The sequence below is a fragment of the Saccopteryx bilineata genome, chromosome 11 (genome assembly GCF_036850765.1).
Source record: "Saccopteryx bilineata isolate mSacBil1 chromosome 11, mSacBil1_pri_phased_curated, whole genome shotgun sequence".
Lineage (NCBI taxonomy): Eukaryota > Metazoa > Chordata > Mammalia > Chiroptera > Emballonuridae > Saccopteryx > Saccopteryx bilineata.
The window spans coordinates 1,832,087-1,848,976 of NC_089500.1; the positions used below are offsets into that span (position 1 = coordinate 1,832,087).

General features: G+C 49.1%; 1 protein-coding gene and 1 long non-coding RNA gene across 5 annotated transcripts in view; one reads left to right on the forward strand and one right to left on the reverse strand.

Annotated features, from left to right (window-relative positions):
• ZNF236 (zinc finger protein 236) overlaps window positions 1-7,701 on the reverse strand; it is a 56,033-nt gene extending 48,332 nt beyond the window's left edge. For all 4 annotated transcript variants that reach the window (XM_066247548.1, XM_066247546.1, XM_066247547.1 and 1 more), the window contains exon 1: window positions 7,565-7,701. In XM_066247548.1, coding sequence (XP_066103645.1) covers window positions 7,565-7,619 — 55 coding nt within the window. In that variant the 5' untranslated portion in view covers window positions 7,620-7,701. The remainder of the gene's footprint in view (window positions 1-7,564) is intronic.
• Window positions 7,702-8,444: 743 nt separating this feature from the next.
• On the forward strand, window positions 8,445-15,250 carry LOC136315705 (uncharacterized). Its single transcript, XR_010727547.1, has 5 exons — window positions 8,445-8,580; window positions 12,442-12,606; window positions 12,768-12,973; window positions 14,200-14,291; window positions 14,648-15,250. It is a non-coding gene; the product is annotated as an uncharacterized lncRNA (long non-coding RNA).
• The last annotated feature ends 1,640 nt before the right edge of the window (window positions 15,251-16,890 follow it).

The window sequence follows — 16,890 nt, forward strand, 5'->3', positions numbered from 1 at the left end:
GAGAACCACCACGGAGTGACCAGCAGCACCTGTCAGCAGCCTCCTAACATGAAGACGGCCTAAGTCGCTCCATCCTTTAAAAGGAGTGCATAGGCTCCAGGTCTTACCAGCTGAGCATGAACAGGTAGATCATCCATATAAAATATACCAAGACTGGAAATCTGTCGCTTGACCCCTAAAATCTAGACTTGAGCAGTGCGGAAGTAGGGCAGGGGTTAAGGTGAAGACTTCAGTGAGCTTCTCCCCGAACCCGAGCGGACAGCCTGCAGTTTAAGCCTGGCTAGCAGTCGGCCACCTGGCTCCCGTGATGCGTTGGAGCAGGAGTTGAAGCCAGGGCCAGGCTAGGAGGTGGGGGCGGGGCGGTGGGGGCAGGGCAGGGACAGGGCAGAGCCGGCAGAGGGGGCGGGGCGGTGGAGGGGGCGGGGACAGGGCGGAGCCAGTGGAGGGGGCGGGGCGGCGGAGGGGTCTGAGAGCCTTCCTGGCTTGCACAATCTTGTGGCAGATTCGTGGGTGAAGCCAATTCGTGTCTTGAAACACTGATGCAATTCAAGACCAGCAACTCCATAAAGGAGAAGGGGTCTCCTAAGGAAAAGAAACGCCTAGGTTTTACTGTTTGTTCTTAACTATGTCCACAGTCTATCAAAGGTCATCCTTTCAAAACTTCTGCATGCCTGACCAGGTGGTGGCGCGGTGGATAGAGCTTCGATTGGGACGCAGAGGACTCAGGTTCGAAACCCCAAGCTCGCCAGTTTGAGTCAGGGGTTGCTGGCTTGAGAGTGGGATCATACAAAACACATGACCCCATGGTCGCTGGCATTAGCCCAAAGGTCGCTGGCTTTAGCCCAAAGGTCGCTGGCTTAAGCCCAAGGTCATTCCTTGAGCAAGGAAGGGGTCACTTGCTCTGCTGGAGCCCTCCCCCCTCACGGCACATATGAGAAAGCAGTCAATGAACAACTAAGGTGCCACAACAAAGAACTGATGCTTCTTATCTCTCTCCCTTCCTGCCTGTCCCTCTGTCCCTCTCTCTATCAAAAAAAAAAGCCCAACAAACTTCTGCACTAAACTGATCATGAAATGTTTTATGACTCCTGAAGACCAAATCAAATGACTGCTGGAACCACATTGGCAGAGATTCCCTTTGGAAAAGTTTCTACTATGGTAAGAAATAGGTTACAGGTTAGCAAGGTACTACCAACTCCAAACGTGCCCGCTCCCAGGGAGGGGCAGGCTCAAGGAAGACCTGTGTGCTTCCATCATTCCACCTGCTATTGTTCAAATGCACTCACTATTGTAAGGGTACTCATCTGGAAATAAAAAATGGGAAATTCATCCTCAAAACCTAGTCAGTGGAAGAAGGAGCATGTTCTACATAGCTTATGTCCCCTGTCACATGCGTGTGCAGAAAGCATCCCTGTAAAACTTCACAAAAACATGAGTACTAGCTGCCAGTACAGGCAGCCATCTGACTGGGGAACAGAACTGAGAAAGGGGGCATCCATATTTTAAAATTCTGAACCATTATAATGTATTATCTATTCCAAAAGATTTAAGTTAAAAAAAATAAAATTTACTTTGGGGGGAACGGTGAGTCACACAACTCATATCCTGGCTATACAGCTAAGGAAACTAAGACTCCAGAGAAATCAGCTACTTGCTCAAAATTACATAATTAGCCAGTGGCAGGGCTGGCAGGAACTTTCAACTCCTGAGTTAAGGCTCTGTCCTTGAATCATGCTTCCAGTCCTTCCCCTCAAGGTCATGGTTTTTGAGACCCCAGTTTCTATCAGGCACCCAGCCTGTGTAAAAATAGCAGATGAACTTGGATTCTATCAACAGCATTTTATCCCAACGGTAAGCCTAGGACTATTTATGTTTTTTCAGTATAAACTATATTCAACCAAGAGCCCAGCCAAGTACCCGGCTGTCAAAAGCATGAGTAGTTTCAATGAGACAGTTGCAACAGTGCAAAACATTACCTGCGGACCTGCCGTACTGCAAACAATGAGAATGAACAACCCACTGATACACAATGGTGACTCACACTGACCAAAAGGAGTCAGACTTAAGAAAACACGCCCTATGATTTCATCTCAGAAAGGTCAATAAGTGGGCAAAACTAACCTAGATTGTTAAACATCAGGATAGCAGTGTCCTTGTGAGAGTACTGATTGGACGGAGCATATGGGGACTTCCGGGGTGCTGTCAATGCCCCACTTCTTAATATAAGGAATTACATACATATTTATATGCACCATTATTATTAACCATATAATCTTGATGCCGATTATATGAGAAAGTTCGCAAACATTGGTAATGGTACTGTGATAAATGATGGGAAATACACCTGTGACAGCATTAAGGCAAATACGTGATCAGATACTCATTAAATGGTTCAGAAACCTGTTCACCTTTGCCCAGGTGCGCTGTCAGAATCTGTGGGTATGTCTGCCCATATGTCTGTCAGCACCTCAGTTTTGAGGTTATACTTTCTAGTAAGCATCAAGTAATCTCTACGCTAAGACACTTAAAAATAAATGCATGGCCGTTAAACATGCAAGTTATCCCGGTGCTGCCTAAAATCCCCATGTAGGCAGCGGGCAGTGCACAGTCATACTTATGGAACACCATCTTTGCACCCTTACAGGAGATACGTCCTAGACCATCACTGTGCACCAAACCAAGGCCTCCATGCTCACTCTTGCACTTAACAATCTGAAACTCGCAACAGAGAACATCAGCTACATTAGCGGGCGGGGTAAAAAAATGTGGGGTGCATAGGTACTGGGCAGACTGGTGAACTACAGACAACTGCCACAACTGTATTCATTTTCTGAAGATTATTACTCCAGAGAGCATCTAGTCTTTCTATCCCATGACTGAGACGAAGGTCCTTCCTAGCTTAAAGAAATTATGCCTAAGTAAATACTAAGGCTGTTTACTGTAGAAAGCAAGGCCTTCATCACTTCACAGCCCTCACTGTGGTTCCCAGGAGCATGGCAGGTAGTGAAACTCGCAGAGGTCACAGGTGGGCAGGTGGGCAGGGGTTGAATCATGGTTTACAACTGAGGACAGCAGTTGGCAAACTTTTTATGCAAATGGCCACATGGTAAATGTTTCAGACTCTGTGGTCAGGTCTCTGACATAACTACTCAGATCTACTATTGTAGCCCAAAAGTTACCACGGGTGACGAGTGTAGCTTGTTTCAGTGGAACTTTGTTTACCAGAAAGGCTAGGCTGCAGATAGTTGACCCAAATCTCAAAAGACAAGTCAGGAATACAGAAGAAAGTTGTATATTCTAGTGCTTTAGTTTTAGATAAACTTTATATTGATATATAGAGAAATACTGATGAACAAGAAATTATTTTTCTAGTATATATACGGAAAGTTAGTCTTTTGTATTGTCAAAGGAAGACTGCTTAACATTGTGCACTTTGACCCCAAAATGCATAGAAGTTCATAGCAACTCTTATTTCTAATAGCCCCCAACTGGAAACAATCCAAATATCTATAGTACCTAGGATAAAGTAAATGACAAGTGTGTTCATAGAATGGAATACTATACAACTATGAAAATGAATACATCTCTGCCGTATAAAAGCAAGAATAATTTCATAAAAACAACTATTGAATGAAGAAAGCCAGAAATGAAAGGGTACATAGTATGAATTCAATTTAGTTCAAAAAACAAGTAAAACCAATCTATCGTATCAGAGGTAGGCATGAGAAGAAGACAGTGTTGGGGGAGCAGGAGTAACTTAAAATCTGTGCACTTCTCAGTGTAGATGTTCTATTCAATTAAAACAATTACTCAAACACATTTCTGGCTTCTCTTGGAACATCCTAACCTATATCAATCTATGAGTGGAGCAGGGGAACCTGCCCCGTGGACAAAATAACTCTGCAGTGCTCTGCAAGGCCCAGGGCCATCAGTGAGCTGCTGCTACCTGGGCCTTTAACTGTTTCACCCCCCCTTGCATTCTCTGTCGACCCACAGACGAGTGAGTCTGACTTCTGAACTAAGAGCATAGTCTGTCCACACACTCTGTTACATAAATTCTTCATTTTCATCCACTGAAGCAATACTTTTCAACTATGCTGAGAGAGATTTAGGGGAAAACACCTCGGAGGTGCAGGCAATCCCCAAATTCCTCACCCACCCTCCCTCTATCAGAGCAGCTTTGTTGTAGGCCAGTGGTTCTCGGCCTTGACCTTGAGCACAAGGTGGAGTCAGGCACCTGGGAGCCTTCCCAGCAGTGATGCCAGAAGGCTCCCTCACAGGCTAGGATGTAATGGACCTAGCGGGGTTCCCAGGTAATTCCTAACACACTGCTGAGGGTGGAAGCCCAACCAGGCCTTGTTGGGATACTTCACATAAAGCTCTACAACTCAAGAGTAGTCTGGAAAACACAGCTAATTCCTTCAGTGCAGAGACCCTGTCTTTGTGTATAGAGAAAACATGAAGATCCTGATAGAGGAGAACTCTACAAAAAGCAAGACAAAAACTGAATTGATTTTATCTGATGAATAATTATGGTTTAGTGTGGTTTTCCCAGACTAGATTTGTGTTAACTTACTACTGGATACAGCGTTGACCTGGGTCCCAGGATGGAAACTCCGAGGTCGCCGGCTTGAGCGCAGGCTCACCAGCTTGAGCCTGGGTCACAGGCCTTGAGCAATGGATGACTGCCTCAGCTAGAGCCCCCCACCACCATCAAGACACATATGAAAAGCAATCAATGAACAGATAAAGTGACACAACTACTAGTTGATGCTTCTCATCTCTCTCCCTTCCTGTCTGTCCATCTCTCTCGCTTGCTAAAAAAAGAAACTCTTTTGAGTAGGCCCACTTCTGATCATCTCATGAGGTTTGTTTGACATCCTTTTCCTCTGGGAAGCCCAGACATCCCTGCTGCCTAGCACACTCCCGCCAGCACAGGACACTGTCCAAGAGGTGCAAAGCAGAGGCTGTGTCCTTGCGGATGAATTTTGTATTCTCAGCCCCTAGCGGAGAGCCCACAGAAAATGCTTTAAAATATTTGCTGAATAAATGAAGCAACCCATACATAGTGCTTTACAGAATCATCAAGGCAGAGCCATGACATGCACACTTTGGACTCCAATGTAGATTCAAATTCCAACTCTAACACTTGCTAGCTGGGTGGACCTTCCAAATCATTTTCCAACTCTGTAAAAAAATCCTCACCCACCTTCCAGGATTTTCTTAGAAATAAAATTCATGGCCCTGGCCAGTTGGCTCAGTGGTAGAGCGTCGGCCTGGCGTACAGGAGTCCCGGGTTCGATTCCCAGCCAGGGCACACAGGAGAAGCATCCATCTGCTTCTCCTTTCTTCACCCTCTCCTTTCTCTCTCTCTCTTCCCCTCCTGCAGCCAAGGCTCTATTGCAGCAAAGTTGGCCCGGGTCCTGAGGATGGCTCCATGGCCTCTGCCTCAGGCACTAGAATGGCCCTGGTTGCAACAGAGCAACGCCCCCTGGTGGGCAGAGCATCGCCCCCTGGTGGGCGTGCCAGGTGGATCCCGGTTGGGCACATGCGGGAGTCTGTCTGACTGTCTCTCCAGTTTCCAGCTTCAGAAAAATACAAAAAAAAAAAAAAAATGTAATGCATAAAATTATTGAACTCAAGTTTTATTCATCATAAAATTCAGACAACTCCTCTCATCAGTCAAAACTCCCATCCAGGCCCTGGCCAGTTGGCTCAGCTGTACAGCGCCAGCCCAGCGTGTGGAAGTCTCAGGTTCAATTCCCCGCCAGGGCACACAGGAGAAGCGCCCATCTGCTTCTCCACCCTTCTCCTCACCTTTCTATCTCTCTCTTCCCCTCCCGCAGCCAAGGCTCCACTGGAGCAAAGTTGGCCGGAGCACTGAGGATGGCTCCATGGCCTCCACCTCAGGCGCTAGAATGGCTCTGGTTGCAACAGAGCAACTCACCAGATGGGCAGAGCATCGCCCCTGGTGGGCATGCCGGATGGATCCTGGAGGTCAGGAGCATGAGGGAATCTGTCTGACTGCCTCCCTGTTTCCAACTTCAGAAAAATACAAAAAAAAAAAAAAAAAAAGAACCACAATGGCACACAAGAACTGGCTGGGGAAAGTTGGGAAAAGTTTGGAAAGTTCAGGAAGCTGGCACTCTGAGACCCAGTGGGCGTGGTGGACACTGGGTAGGGGGACAGCCGGGCCTCACACACAAACACCCATGCCATCAGGACCACAAGGAACTCGGTGCCGGGGCAGTACTGAGAAAGGGGGCCTGGGCTGACACTGGAGCTATGACGTGGACCCCAGAGGCCCGTGGACCTCACGGGAAGGGGAGGAACAATCCATTGGCAAGTCTTAACCCAGGTGTGCGCCCCTAAGGTTGACAGGCAGGCGGTGAACAACAGGACAGCCCAGTGGAGACCAGTGGGAAGGCACCTGGAGAACTGCACCTGCGGGGCATAGGAAGGCTGGGCCAGCGATGCTGGCAGCAGACCTGGAAGAGGACAGACCCGAAGTAACAATGAAATCACAGGACCCAGTTGTGAAAAAACCAGGTGACTGACAATGATGCCACGTGGTAAGCCAGGAAGGCTGGGAAAGGAGTGGCCCCTCTGGGTCCTGAGCCTTCTGCCACCCTGACACTGCCTCGGGCCCCGCTGTCTCCGGGTGGGGGGCCTATTAACAAGACACAGTAAATGAACAGCGAGCACAGGGCACCTGGGTGAGGGGCCTTCAGGGCCTCCCGGCGGCCACCAGAGGCCACTCCTGACAGTCGGGGGCCGTTAGCACCCGAGTGCGGCTGTGCACGTGGACGGCGGGCCCTAGAGGCCACCCGAGGGGTCGGTCCCGGCTGGAACGCGGATCCCTAAGCGCCCCCGTCGCGGCTGCGGCCGCTGCCCTGCGGAGCACAGGGAAAGCTTGGCGGGGGGCGCCCTCCCCCGCGCACCTGCAGCCGCGCCGGAGGACCTTAGTGTCCCCCCTGTGCAGGCCGGCGGCACCGAGTCACCACCGGGCCCCGCCAACGACGCCCGGGCGCGTCCCCGCCGCGAGGAGCGCGGTGCCGGCCCTGCGGCCCGGGTACCCCGGGACCGCACTGTCCTGTCCGCCAGCTCGCGGCGGGGACGCACCTGCGCGCACAGGCCGCGCGGAGCCGGAGCCGGGCGGCGGGGCGGGCTGGGGCGGGCTGTGCCGGGCGGGGCGCGATCCCCGCTGGCGGGCAGAGGCGTCCGGGACGCGGAGGCGGAGGGCGGAGGGCGGAGGGAGCGGGCGGGGGAGGGGAGCGGGGGGAGGAGGAGAAGGAGGCGGCGCGCACCTCGCCCCCGGCCCGCCACCGCCGCCGCCCCAGGAAAGTAGGCCCAGCCGGCGGAGGGCCGCGCGTATCATTCCGCCCGCGCTGCGGCCGCACTCGGCAGTCGGAGTGGCGGCGCGGAGCGGGTCGGACGTGCGGGCGTGGGGCGCCGGCCCCGGCCCTCCCGGAACCGGAACAGGACCCGATCCTGCCCAGCCCGCCCGCCGGCCCGACTCCCGGGACTACATTCCGCGCGCGGAGCGGCACAGGCCGGGACTTACCGGGGTCGCCGCGCGTCCGACTCTCCTTGGGCTTCGGGGGGCGGCCCCGCGGCATCGTCGGCGGCGGCGGCGGCGCACCAGGACGCACACACACCCGCACACACTCACACTCACACACTCACACACATACGCCCGGCGAGCGCGCACGCGCGGGGACCGGCCGCGGGCACGAGCGCGGAGGCGGGCGCAGCGCAGCGGCCCGGGCGGACGAGCGGGGCGCCCGGGGGCCTCACGGCGGGACGGTGGCCGGACGGGCAGGCGGCAGCGCTGGGGCCGCGGCCGCGGGCTCCATGGTCCCGGCAGAGGCCGCGGTGGGGGCGCCGGGCGCGGGGCCGCGGTGGTGGTGGGGAGGGGCGCTGGCGCATGCGCGGTCCGCGGGCGGCCTGGTGCGCACCGGCCCAGGCGGCGTCCCCTGGTGGCGGGACCCCGACGGGACCCTTGTTGCGCGCGCCGGGCCGGGCCGACCCCGCTGGGACCCCGCCGTCGGGGCGATGATCAGGGAGGGCGCCCCCAGGGTGGGCGGGGTGCAAAGACGCTTCCGGGGTGCAACGGGAAACCTCCGAGGGCCCTGCCGGGCCACGTGTGCTCTCGCCCGCCAGGGCAGGACGGAGAGGACGACCCAGGCCCCCGCGCGATCCAGTAAACCGTACATCCTGGGGACGGCCCCTGTGTCCTTGTCCGTCCCGACCGCCACAAGGTCTATATAGTGAGAGGGGCCGCGTGTCTGGAGCTGGGAAGCCGCGCTCCGAACCGGCCTGGATGACCTAGTCCTCCATCAGAGAAGGCGGTCAAGGCCATGGACAGGGGTCACCACCACCGACCGCATGGAAGGCATCGTGACCCTCAGGTCCTGTCCCAACATCCTGGAGGGGAAGACACAGAATTAGTCAACATAGGACACTGGCACCTTGAGACGAAGAAGAAAAACGGGAAAGATACTCTCCATGGACTCCATTGGAAGGAACGCTTATGTTCTCGCAGATGGTACCAAAGGATGTTCGGTGTGGAGGCCACAGGTAAAGGAGGAAAAACTAAGACTGATCTGCCAGCTGCTTGATCTTCACTTATGTTTTCATATGTTCTCCAATTACCCTCAAAAAAGAAAAAATAGGTGCTCAGATGTTAAAAGAAACCACCTCAGGGAGCTGTTCTGACCAGCATCAGCCAGCCAGTGAATTTAGCCAGTGGAATTTAACAGTTATTAACATCTGCTGATTTAAAATGCTTCTTACATAAACTACTTACTTGTATTCCCAACAGCAGTCCTGTAAAGTACCCTTTTACGGATGATAGTACTCAATTTTGATGGAGTTTAGTGATTTGGTTTAGGCTATCTAGGCTGTAGACCCATCTGGTCTCAAACAAAGTCTTCATACCTATTAATCTTATACACTTTAGTTGCATGAAAGTAGGAGTCTCTATGGTAACTTTAGACACAATATAACAGTATGTCCATAGGCATATCAAGGCTGGATGAGGATATAAGGCTAAGGAAATAGGTTGGCAGATCATAAGAGCCCTTAGCCATTTACAAATCAATTTGAATGATAATTTGTGTGTAAATAAATATGCTGTTTTTGTTCTGAAAAGGGTTTGAAGTAATTTATATCAGAGGTGCAAAGACATGTAGTTACAAAAGGTGAATAGAAAATTGAATTCCGGGTTCCTGAGTCCAAACAAAGGAGTAGACATGATCAGTTACAAGATTCTGCCCATGAAAGACATCTGTGGCCTGTCACTATAACTCTGTTGTTTCCCTTTTTACCAGACATACACTTAGGAAATATACAATATCATCTGCAGACAGACAATCTTACTTCCCTTCTGACATGGATGTCTTTTATTTCTTTTTCTTGCCTAATTGCTCTGGCTAGGACCTTCAGTGTAATGTTGAGTAGGAGCGTGGTGAGAGTGGCCACCCTTATCTTGTTCCTGTTTGGAATATTTCATCATTGAGTATAATGTTAGTTGTGGCTGTGTCATATGTGGCCTTTATAATGTTGAGACCTTTTTTGTTTCCTATACCAAATTGCTTGAGAGTTTGTATCTTGAAAGATTGTTGAATTTTGTCACGCTTTTTCTGGATCTGTCAAAATAAATACATGATTTCTATTTTTGACTACTAACATGCAGATTACATTTGTTGATTCACGCTACTTTCCGCGGACAAATTGTACTTGATCATAGTGTTATCAGCCTTTCAGTGTGCTGGTGAGATCATATTTTTTAGCATTTTTTTTTTGAAAATTCATGTCTTATCTTTTGTAATTTGGTTCTTTTTCAAACCTGTTTTTTCCAATATTTTAATGATAAAATTATCAGACATGCCAAAAATAGTTTAAAGAATAGTGTCATTAACTCCTGTATACTGAATAGCTAGATTCAGTCCTAGTATTTTACTGTTTTTGCTTTATGTTTATTTTTTTCCCACACTATCTGAAATAAACAGAAGACTTCACAACATTTTACCTCTAAATCAGCATGAATCTAAGAATACTGGCATTTTTTTATATATCTTTAATACCATTATTATGCCTAAGAAAAGTACCAATAATCTAATATTTGTTACAGAGTCCATATTCAGATACTCCCAATTGTCCCTAAAATTTCTTATTTTCCCAATTAGGATCCAATACAAATTCATGTCTTAAAATTTTTATTGTGCCTCATTTATTTTTAACTTGATTGAGACACAATTGACATAGACTAAACACATCATATAATATGAAGTCTGGACACATTTGACACACATGCAAATATGAAACCATCATACAATCCAAGTGTGTACATAGCCTGTCACCCCAAACACTTCCTTGTTCCCTTTGCACTCCCCCTTGACTCCCTGTTCCCCAGTTCTTTGGCAACCATGGATCTTTCTGTCACTATAGATGACACTGCGTCTTCTAGAACTTTATACAAATGGAATGTCATAGTATGCACTCATTTTGTCCAGCTTGTTTCACTCAGGATAATTTGAGATATATCCATGTTGCATGAATCAGTCCTTTTCATTGTTGAATAGTATTTCTTTTTTAATTGAGATACAATTGACATACCAGTCTTAGGTGTACGATACAACAATTTGTCTTATGCCTGTATTGCAAAATGTTCACCGCAATAAGTGTAGTTAATTAACATCCATGACCTCACATAGTTACAGTTCTTTTCCTCATGGTGAGAACCTTGAAGATCTCTCTCAGCAACCTTCAACTATATCATGCAGAAATTTCACTATAGTCACCATGTTGTGCAATATGTTCCTAGGACTTACTGTATTTCTCCATGTGTAAGACACACCCTTTTTCAAAAAATTTGGGCCCTGGCAGGTTGGCTCAGTGGTAGAGCATCGGCCTGGCGTGCAGGAATCCTGGGTTCCGATTCCCGGCCAGGGCAGGAGAAGCACCCATCTGCTTCTCCACTCCTCCCCCTCTCCTTTCTCTCTGTCTCTCTCTTCCCCTCCCGCAGCCAAGGTTCCATTGGAGCAAAGTTAGCCCGGGCGCTGAGGATGGCTCTGTGGCCTCTGCCTCAGGCACTAGAATGGCTCTAGTTGCAACAGAGCGACACTCCAGATGGGCAGAGCATCGCCCCCTGGTGGGCATGCCGGGTGAATCCCCAGTCAGGCTCATGTGGAAGTCTGTCTGACTGCCTCCCTGTTTCCAATTTCAGAAAAATACAAAAAAAAAAAAGAATTTGAGGTCTAAAAACCGAGTGCATCTTGTACAGTGGTTGTGGCATTTCAAATGCCATAGATGGAACTGAGGACAAGGCAATATGTGAAGACAATGATTCATCATCAGACACAGATGAGGACAAGCTAGTGGATGGGAGTTTTGACAGTGAGGAGGAATTGTCTGAATTTTATGATGAATAAAACTTGAGTTCAATAACTTTATGTAATTTTTTTTTTCAAATTTTGGGCCCCAAAATTAGGTTGTGTCTTATACATGGGAGCGTCCTATACATGGGGAAATACGGTGCATATGTCAGACAAACATGGAATGCTTCACACATTTGGGCATCACCCCTGTGTCTGGGCTGCAGAAGCACAAATGAACAGTATTTCATTGTGCGTCTGAACTGCAGTTTCTCTATCCACCTGCCTGCTGGTGGACCTTTGGGCTGTCTTCAGGTTTTGACTGTTAGGAACAGGACCCTGACAAGGGTGAGAGAAACAAAGTGCCTTGTGCACAAAGCTTAAAGAGGCGAGCGCTCTCGCTTGTGTGAACATGCCTCTTGCCTGATGACAGGTGACACTGTCGTGAACATTTGTGGCAAGTCATGGAGTGGCCACACTCCACAGAGGACCCTTGCTCGGCTGGCATTTTGAGAAACACACACAGGAGCAAACCATGAGTTTTGAGTGTTCCCTGAGATGGTTCAGTCACCACCCGGGATGGGGGTTTTTGTACCCCAGTCAGTGCCTCCTCTTCAAGCAGATGTCCAACAGTCTCTGATAAGTCAGCAACCAGGCTTCACCTCCTCAGAGTCCACAGTCCATTCGATCAAGAATAACTCTGCTGCGGGTTTCTTTTTAATGTAAGGGGGCACAGGTAGCACAAAATAAACCATTTAGCCATTTTAAGTGTGGTGTTCAGTGGCAATACGTACATTCCAGTGGGAAAGTAATGTTCTGGCTTTCAGTTCATGGGAAATGAAAGAGCAGAGCAGTTAGTTCTTCTGAGACCTTCAGACCTGCAGTCCAGAGCCTGTCCATGTGATTTTACCCAAGCCAGCTCTGCCTCCATTGCCAGTGTTTATGCCCAGATCCCACATCTCCGACCCACTAGAGTCTTGTGCTATATTTTTATCTTGGTTTCCTGCACTAGAAATTGAGACAGAAGTACCTGATTCTACTATGATCCCATTTCCTATTCTAGGGTGTGGGAGAAGACAGAGCATGCACACTGCTCCCAATGGACACGGTCATCGAGGACCAGGAATGCAGAGAGGCTCTTACTGCATTACTGACAGCTTCGTGTTCAGTCATGGAAGGCACTGCCCAGCGCCTGTGTTCTGTGGCTGCAGACTCAGCAGTAGAAAAGGTGACAAACCTTCTAAAAGGGACAATTAAATATACCCTTTCTGTTACAGGTACATGGACTCTGCCCACTGCACAGCCATCTGCCCCCTTTACTGAAATAAGATGTAGACTTACGTTGTCTGCTTGCACTCAATAATAAATCTTGTGAATTTCCATTTCCAGAAAGTGCTGCAGGGTGGTGTGCAGTGTGAACCTGGGTGCCATAACTTAAGTCCCCGACGTGTAACCTGTGTGTGCACCTCCACTTACACAAGCAAAACTTACCGCATGGGCTGCTGTTCCATGGGAATGTCACTCAGCAGCGTCTTCCAGGCCCGCCAGGCTCCAGCCTTGGCTCATAGCTGCAATTGGTTCATCCTTGCAGAAAAGTAGGGAAGCTCTTTTCATTCGGGAGGGGGGGGGGCTGGAGGGAGACAACAGTCTGATCACTTTTTTCCTGAGCAGGTAAAACACAAAGAAGGTCTTAACTGTGTCTCATATTCGGAGGCAGGAAACCCTCCTCTATTCAATTCCTCAAAACTGAGAGGTTTTCTGTATGCTGATCCTTTCTGCCACCCTGTTAACCTCAAATAACACCCCCCTCCCACACCTGCCAGGTGCCCCGTGAACTACACCCTTCCAGACACTCTCAGCCACAAGCACGCTCCACAGCCAGCGTTCGGGGCTGACAAGCCCTTGGAAAGTTTAGAAGCCCCGATATTTCCTCCCAGGATCCTGGTAGAGGCGAACTTTGACAGTCCCTTTCACAGGAAACACTGGTGCCAGGCTGCGTGACCCTGGGAAAAGCCCTTCTGGGTCTCCCACTCTTCACGTGAGAAAGGTGGACCGGAAGCTCTGTGAGGTCCCCAGGCAGTCTTCATACTTTAGGAGGCTCTGTGCATCAACCCTAAATGGCAGACACGTGTCCTTGAGTCTCCAGGAAGAGTGTGGAGAGCAGGTGAAGCCAGTGGCCCTGGGCACCCTCCCAGGCTGGGTGTTGCATGCCTGTCCACCACAGCTGTGAGAGCTGGCTGGGCTGTAGTCAAAAGGGAAGTGCACTCATGAGTCCCAAGCGAGCCCTCCCAGCTCCATTTATGCAGTGCGCCGATGCCAGCCACAAGCTCTGGGAGCTGAGCGCACAGAGGCAGCCGCGTTTGGAGAGGGGACGGGACACCACATCCCCTCCTACACAGAGCAGCCTCCGCTGCCTCCCAGTGCAGTCAGTCGCCATCCTTCTCTGGGGGAGCCCACCCCAGAAGGCTGAGAAGGTTGCTCTGGGCTAACCCCAGAGTCGGTGCTCCTGAGCTGCTGCAGCAAACCACAGTAAGTGACCCTCATATCTACAAGAGCTGGCTGGCTCCCTCCTCAGGATCCTAGACCCAGAGATCTGTTTCAGAGGGAGATGGAGAAAGACCTCAATATCAGGCCACCAGCATTGTCTCAGGAGCCAGGGAGACTCCTCTGCCATTCCCTGCACAGGCCTAACCTCCACTGCTAGAACAGTGATCAGCACACGCCGTCCGCGTGTAGTAAGAGGTAACCTCTATTTATTGAGCAACAACTCTGAGGTCTTTATTCCCTGATAGTTTCTCTCTCTCTTCTTTTTTTTTTTTAGATGAACAGAAAAATTCAGCTTTTCTGCTATGAGTAGCACCATTGCCTGAGTGTGGTGCAATTTGTTCCATTTGATGAACCAATAATTGATACGTTACTATTAGCCAAATGCCATGTTTTACCGTTTTACCTTAAGGTCCACTCTCAGTGTGGTACACTCTGTGGAATCTGACAGATGCATGTCACGTGTCCACCATCCCAGTATCAGAGAGGGCGGGCCCGCTGCCTCCACCTCATTCTCTGCGCCACCTGTTCCTCCTGCCTTCCCCCCAACGCCTGGCGACCGCTGATCTATCTCCATTGTTTGGCCTTTTCCAGAATGTCATACAGTTGGGATCGTATAGTCAGTAGCCTTTTCAGACTGGCTTCTTTCACTAAACAAGATGCACTTAAGGTTCCTCCATGTCATTTCTGTGACTTGATATAGTTTTTTTTGTTTTTGTTTTTAGCACTGAATAGTATTCCATTGTCTTAGACCTACCACCGTTTATTTGCTCATCACCTGCTGAAGGCCATCTTGGTTGCTTCCAGTTATTGGCAGTTACGGCTGTAAATACCTGTGTGCAGGTTTCTGTGTGGACATAAGTTTCCAGCTTCTCTGGGGAAATACCAGGGAGCAAGATCGCTGGATAGTTCGGCATTGTTAAGAAACTGCAAACTGTTTTCCGAAGTGTCTGCACCAACGACACCCCCACCAGCAGTGACGGAGGCTCCCGCTGCTCCCGGTCCTCGCCACCACTTGCTGCGCTGGGCACCAGACTTTCAGCCCCTCTAGTGCGCATGCGCTGGTGACTCGTTGTTGCCGGAACCTGCATTTCCTTGCTGAGGTCTGATCCAGAGTGTCTGCCAATGTGCTGTTTGCTGTCTATTAATCTTCTCTGGTGAGACTGTATTCAGCTCCTTGCCCATGTTTAAAACTGGGTTTGTTTTCTCATTGTTGAGTTTTAACTTGGTGTGTTTTGGTGACCAGTTATTTTTCAAATATGTGCTTTGCAATATAAGAAATGTGAAATAAGTATGCAGATATTTAAAATAAAACATACTCGTAGCAGTGTCACCTAAAATAATTTTCTACACCATCTGTGATGTGAATACAAATTTTAGGAAATATTATTTAAATCTCCTAATTAAAGTGAAATAACAGCCATAACACAGATTCATCTCTATGGACCATCACCCATGAGAACTCACTTCCCATAGGTGGCACCCCTGATTAGACATCTCCGTTTTAAAATGGATGGGCTATTATGACTCACGGTGCAAGAGTCTTAACGCACACAGCATCATTCAACACCATTGCCCTGGGAACACACTTATATGCAGATTTAAATTATGTTCAGTTCATCATTTTCTTTATAACTGTCTCAGTCCATGTGGGCTGCTATAACAAAGTACCACAGACTGGGTGGCTTATAAGCCACAGATATTTATTCCTCACAGTTCTAGAGGCTGGAAGTCCAACGTCAGGGTGCCGGCAGGATCAGGTTCTGGTGAGAGCTCCCCATGGAGATGCAGATGCTGTCTCTCTCATAAGCTCACCCATCCCATTCATGGGGGCTCCACTCTCATACTCTAGTCACTTCCTAAAGGCCCCCACCTAATAATACCATCACACTGGGGGGAGGGTAGGCTTCAACACATGAACTTGGTGAGGGGCACGAGCATTCAGTCTAGAACAACACCAGACGCTAACTTCTGTCCCCAGAGGCAAGTCTTGGGAATCGCATGGTTTTAGACATGCTGCCTATTACTGTAGCATCCACCGGGTATGAGAACAAACGTCGGAGACTTTCAGGAGTTAAGATGTTACTTTATTGGCCAGTTTAACCTGCGCAGGGGCAAACTCCCAAGATGTCCGGAGACACCATGCCCACAGGAGCTGCAAACGGAAGCCGCACCTGGAGCTTACAGCCAGGCCCTTATATATCCTAAGTGAGCAAGCATATAGTACAGAAGCAGATGTGGCAGTTAGCTATTGGCTAGGGAGGTCACACGCAGCATAGCAACAGGGGCCAGTTTTAGCTTAGTGGTGAATTTCAAACATAAACTTCTGATAAGGGTCTCTGACCTTCTTTGTTCTCAGCCTCACAGGAGCCATATCAGCACTTACTGTTCCTTCAATAGTTACACTCTTTGCAACACTCCCTGTTCCTTCAATAGTTACACTCCTTGGCAGCCCCAGTACTCCCTGAATCTAACATTCCCCCATCTCTTTTGGGCATAAATCAAACCCTTGATTCTTCATCAGTGGGGAGAATGGTATAAGGCTGGGGCTCATGAGAATTTTCTACTTTAGCTGTAGCTATAAGCTAATTGGGTCTTATACACTGGCTAGTGATTAGCCTACTACGCCTCTCACAATGGTCAGCAATGAGCTCAGGGGGAGAGGGGTATTTATAGGTGAAACCTACAAGGTTACAATGTTTTCAGCACATTTGTACAATATCTTTGCAAAAGTACACCAAGCACACAGTTTTAAGATAATAAACTACTTTCCTGCAATATCTGTAGGGCTGATACACAAGGAACTTGTCCTGTCTTGTATTTTTCTTCTCTGCACTAACTTCTTACAACTTGCACAAACCTTCTGCAATTTACACAAACCTTCTGCAACTTACATAAACCTTCAACTTTTATGCAATTTCTTATCTAGAAATAACTGGCCTTCATAACAACTTGCTTTTCCCTTTTC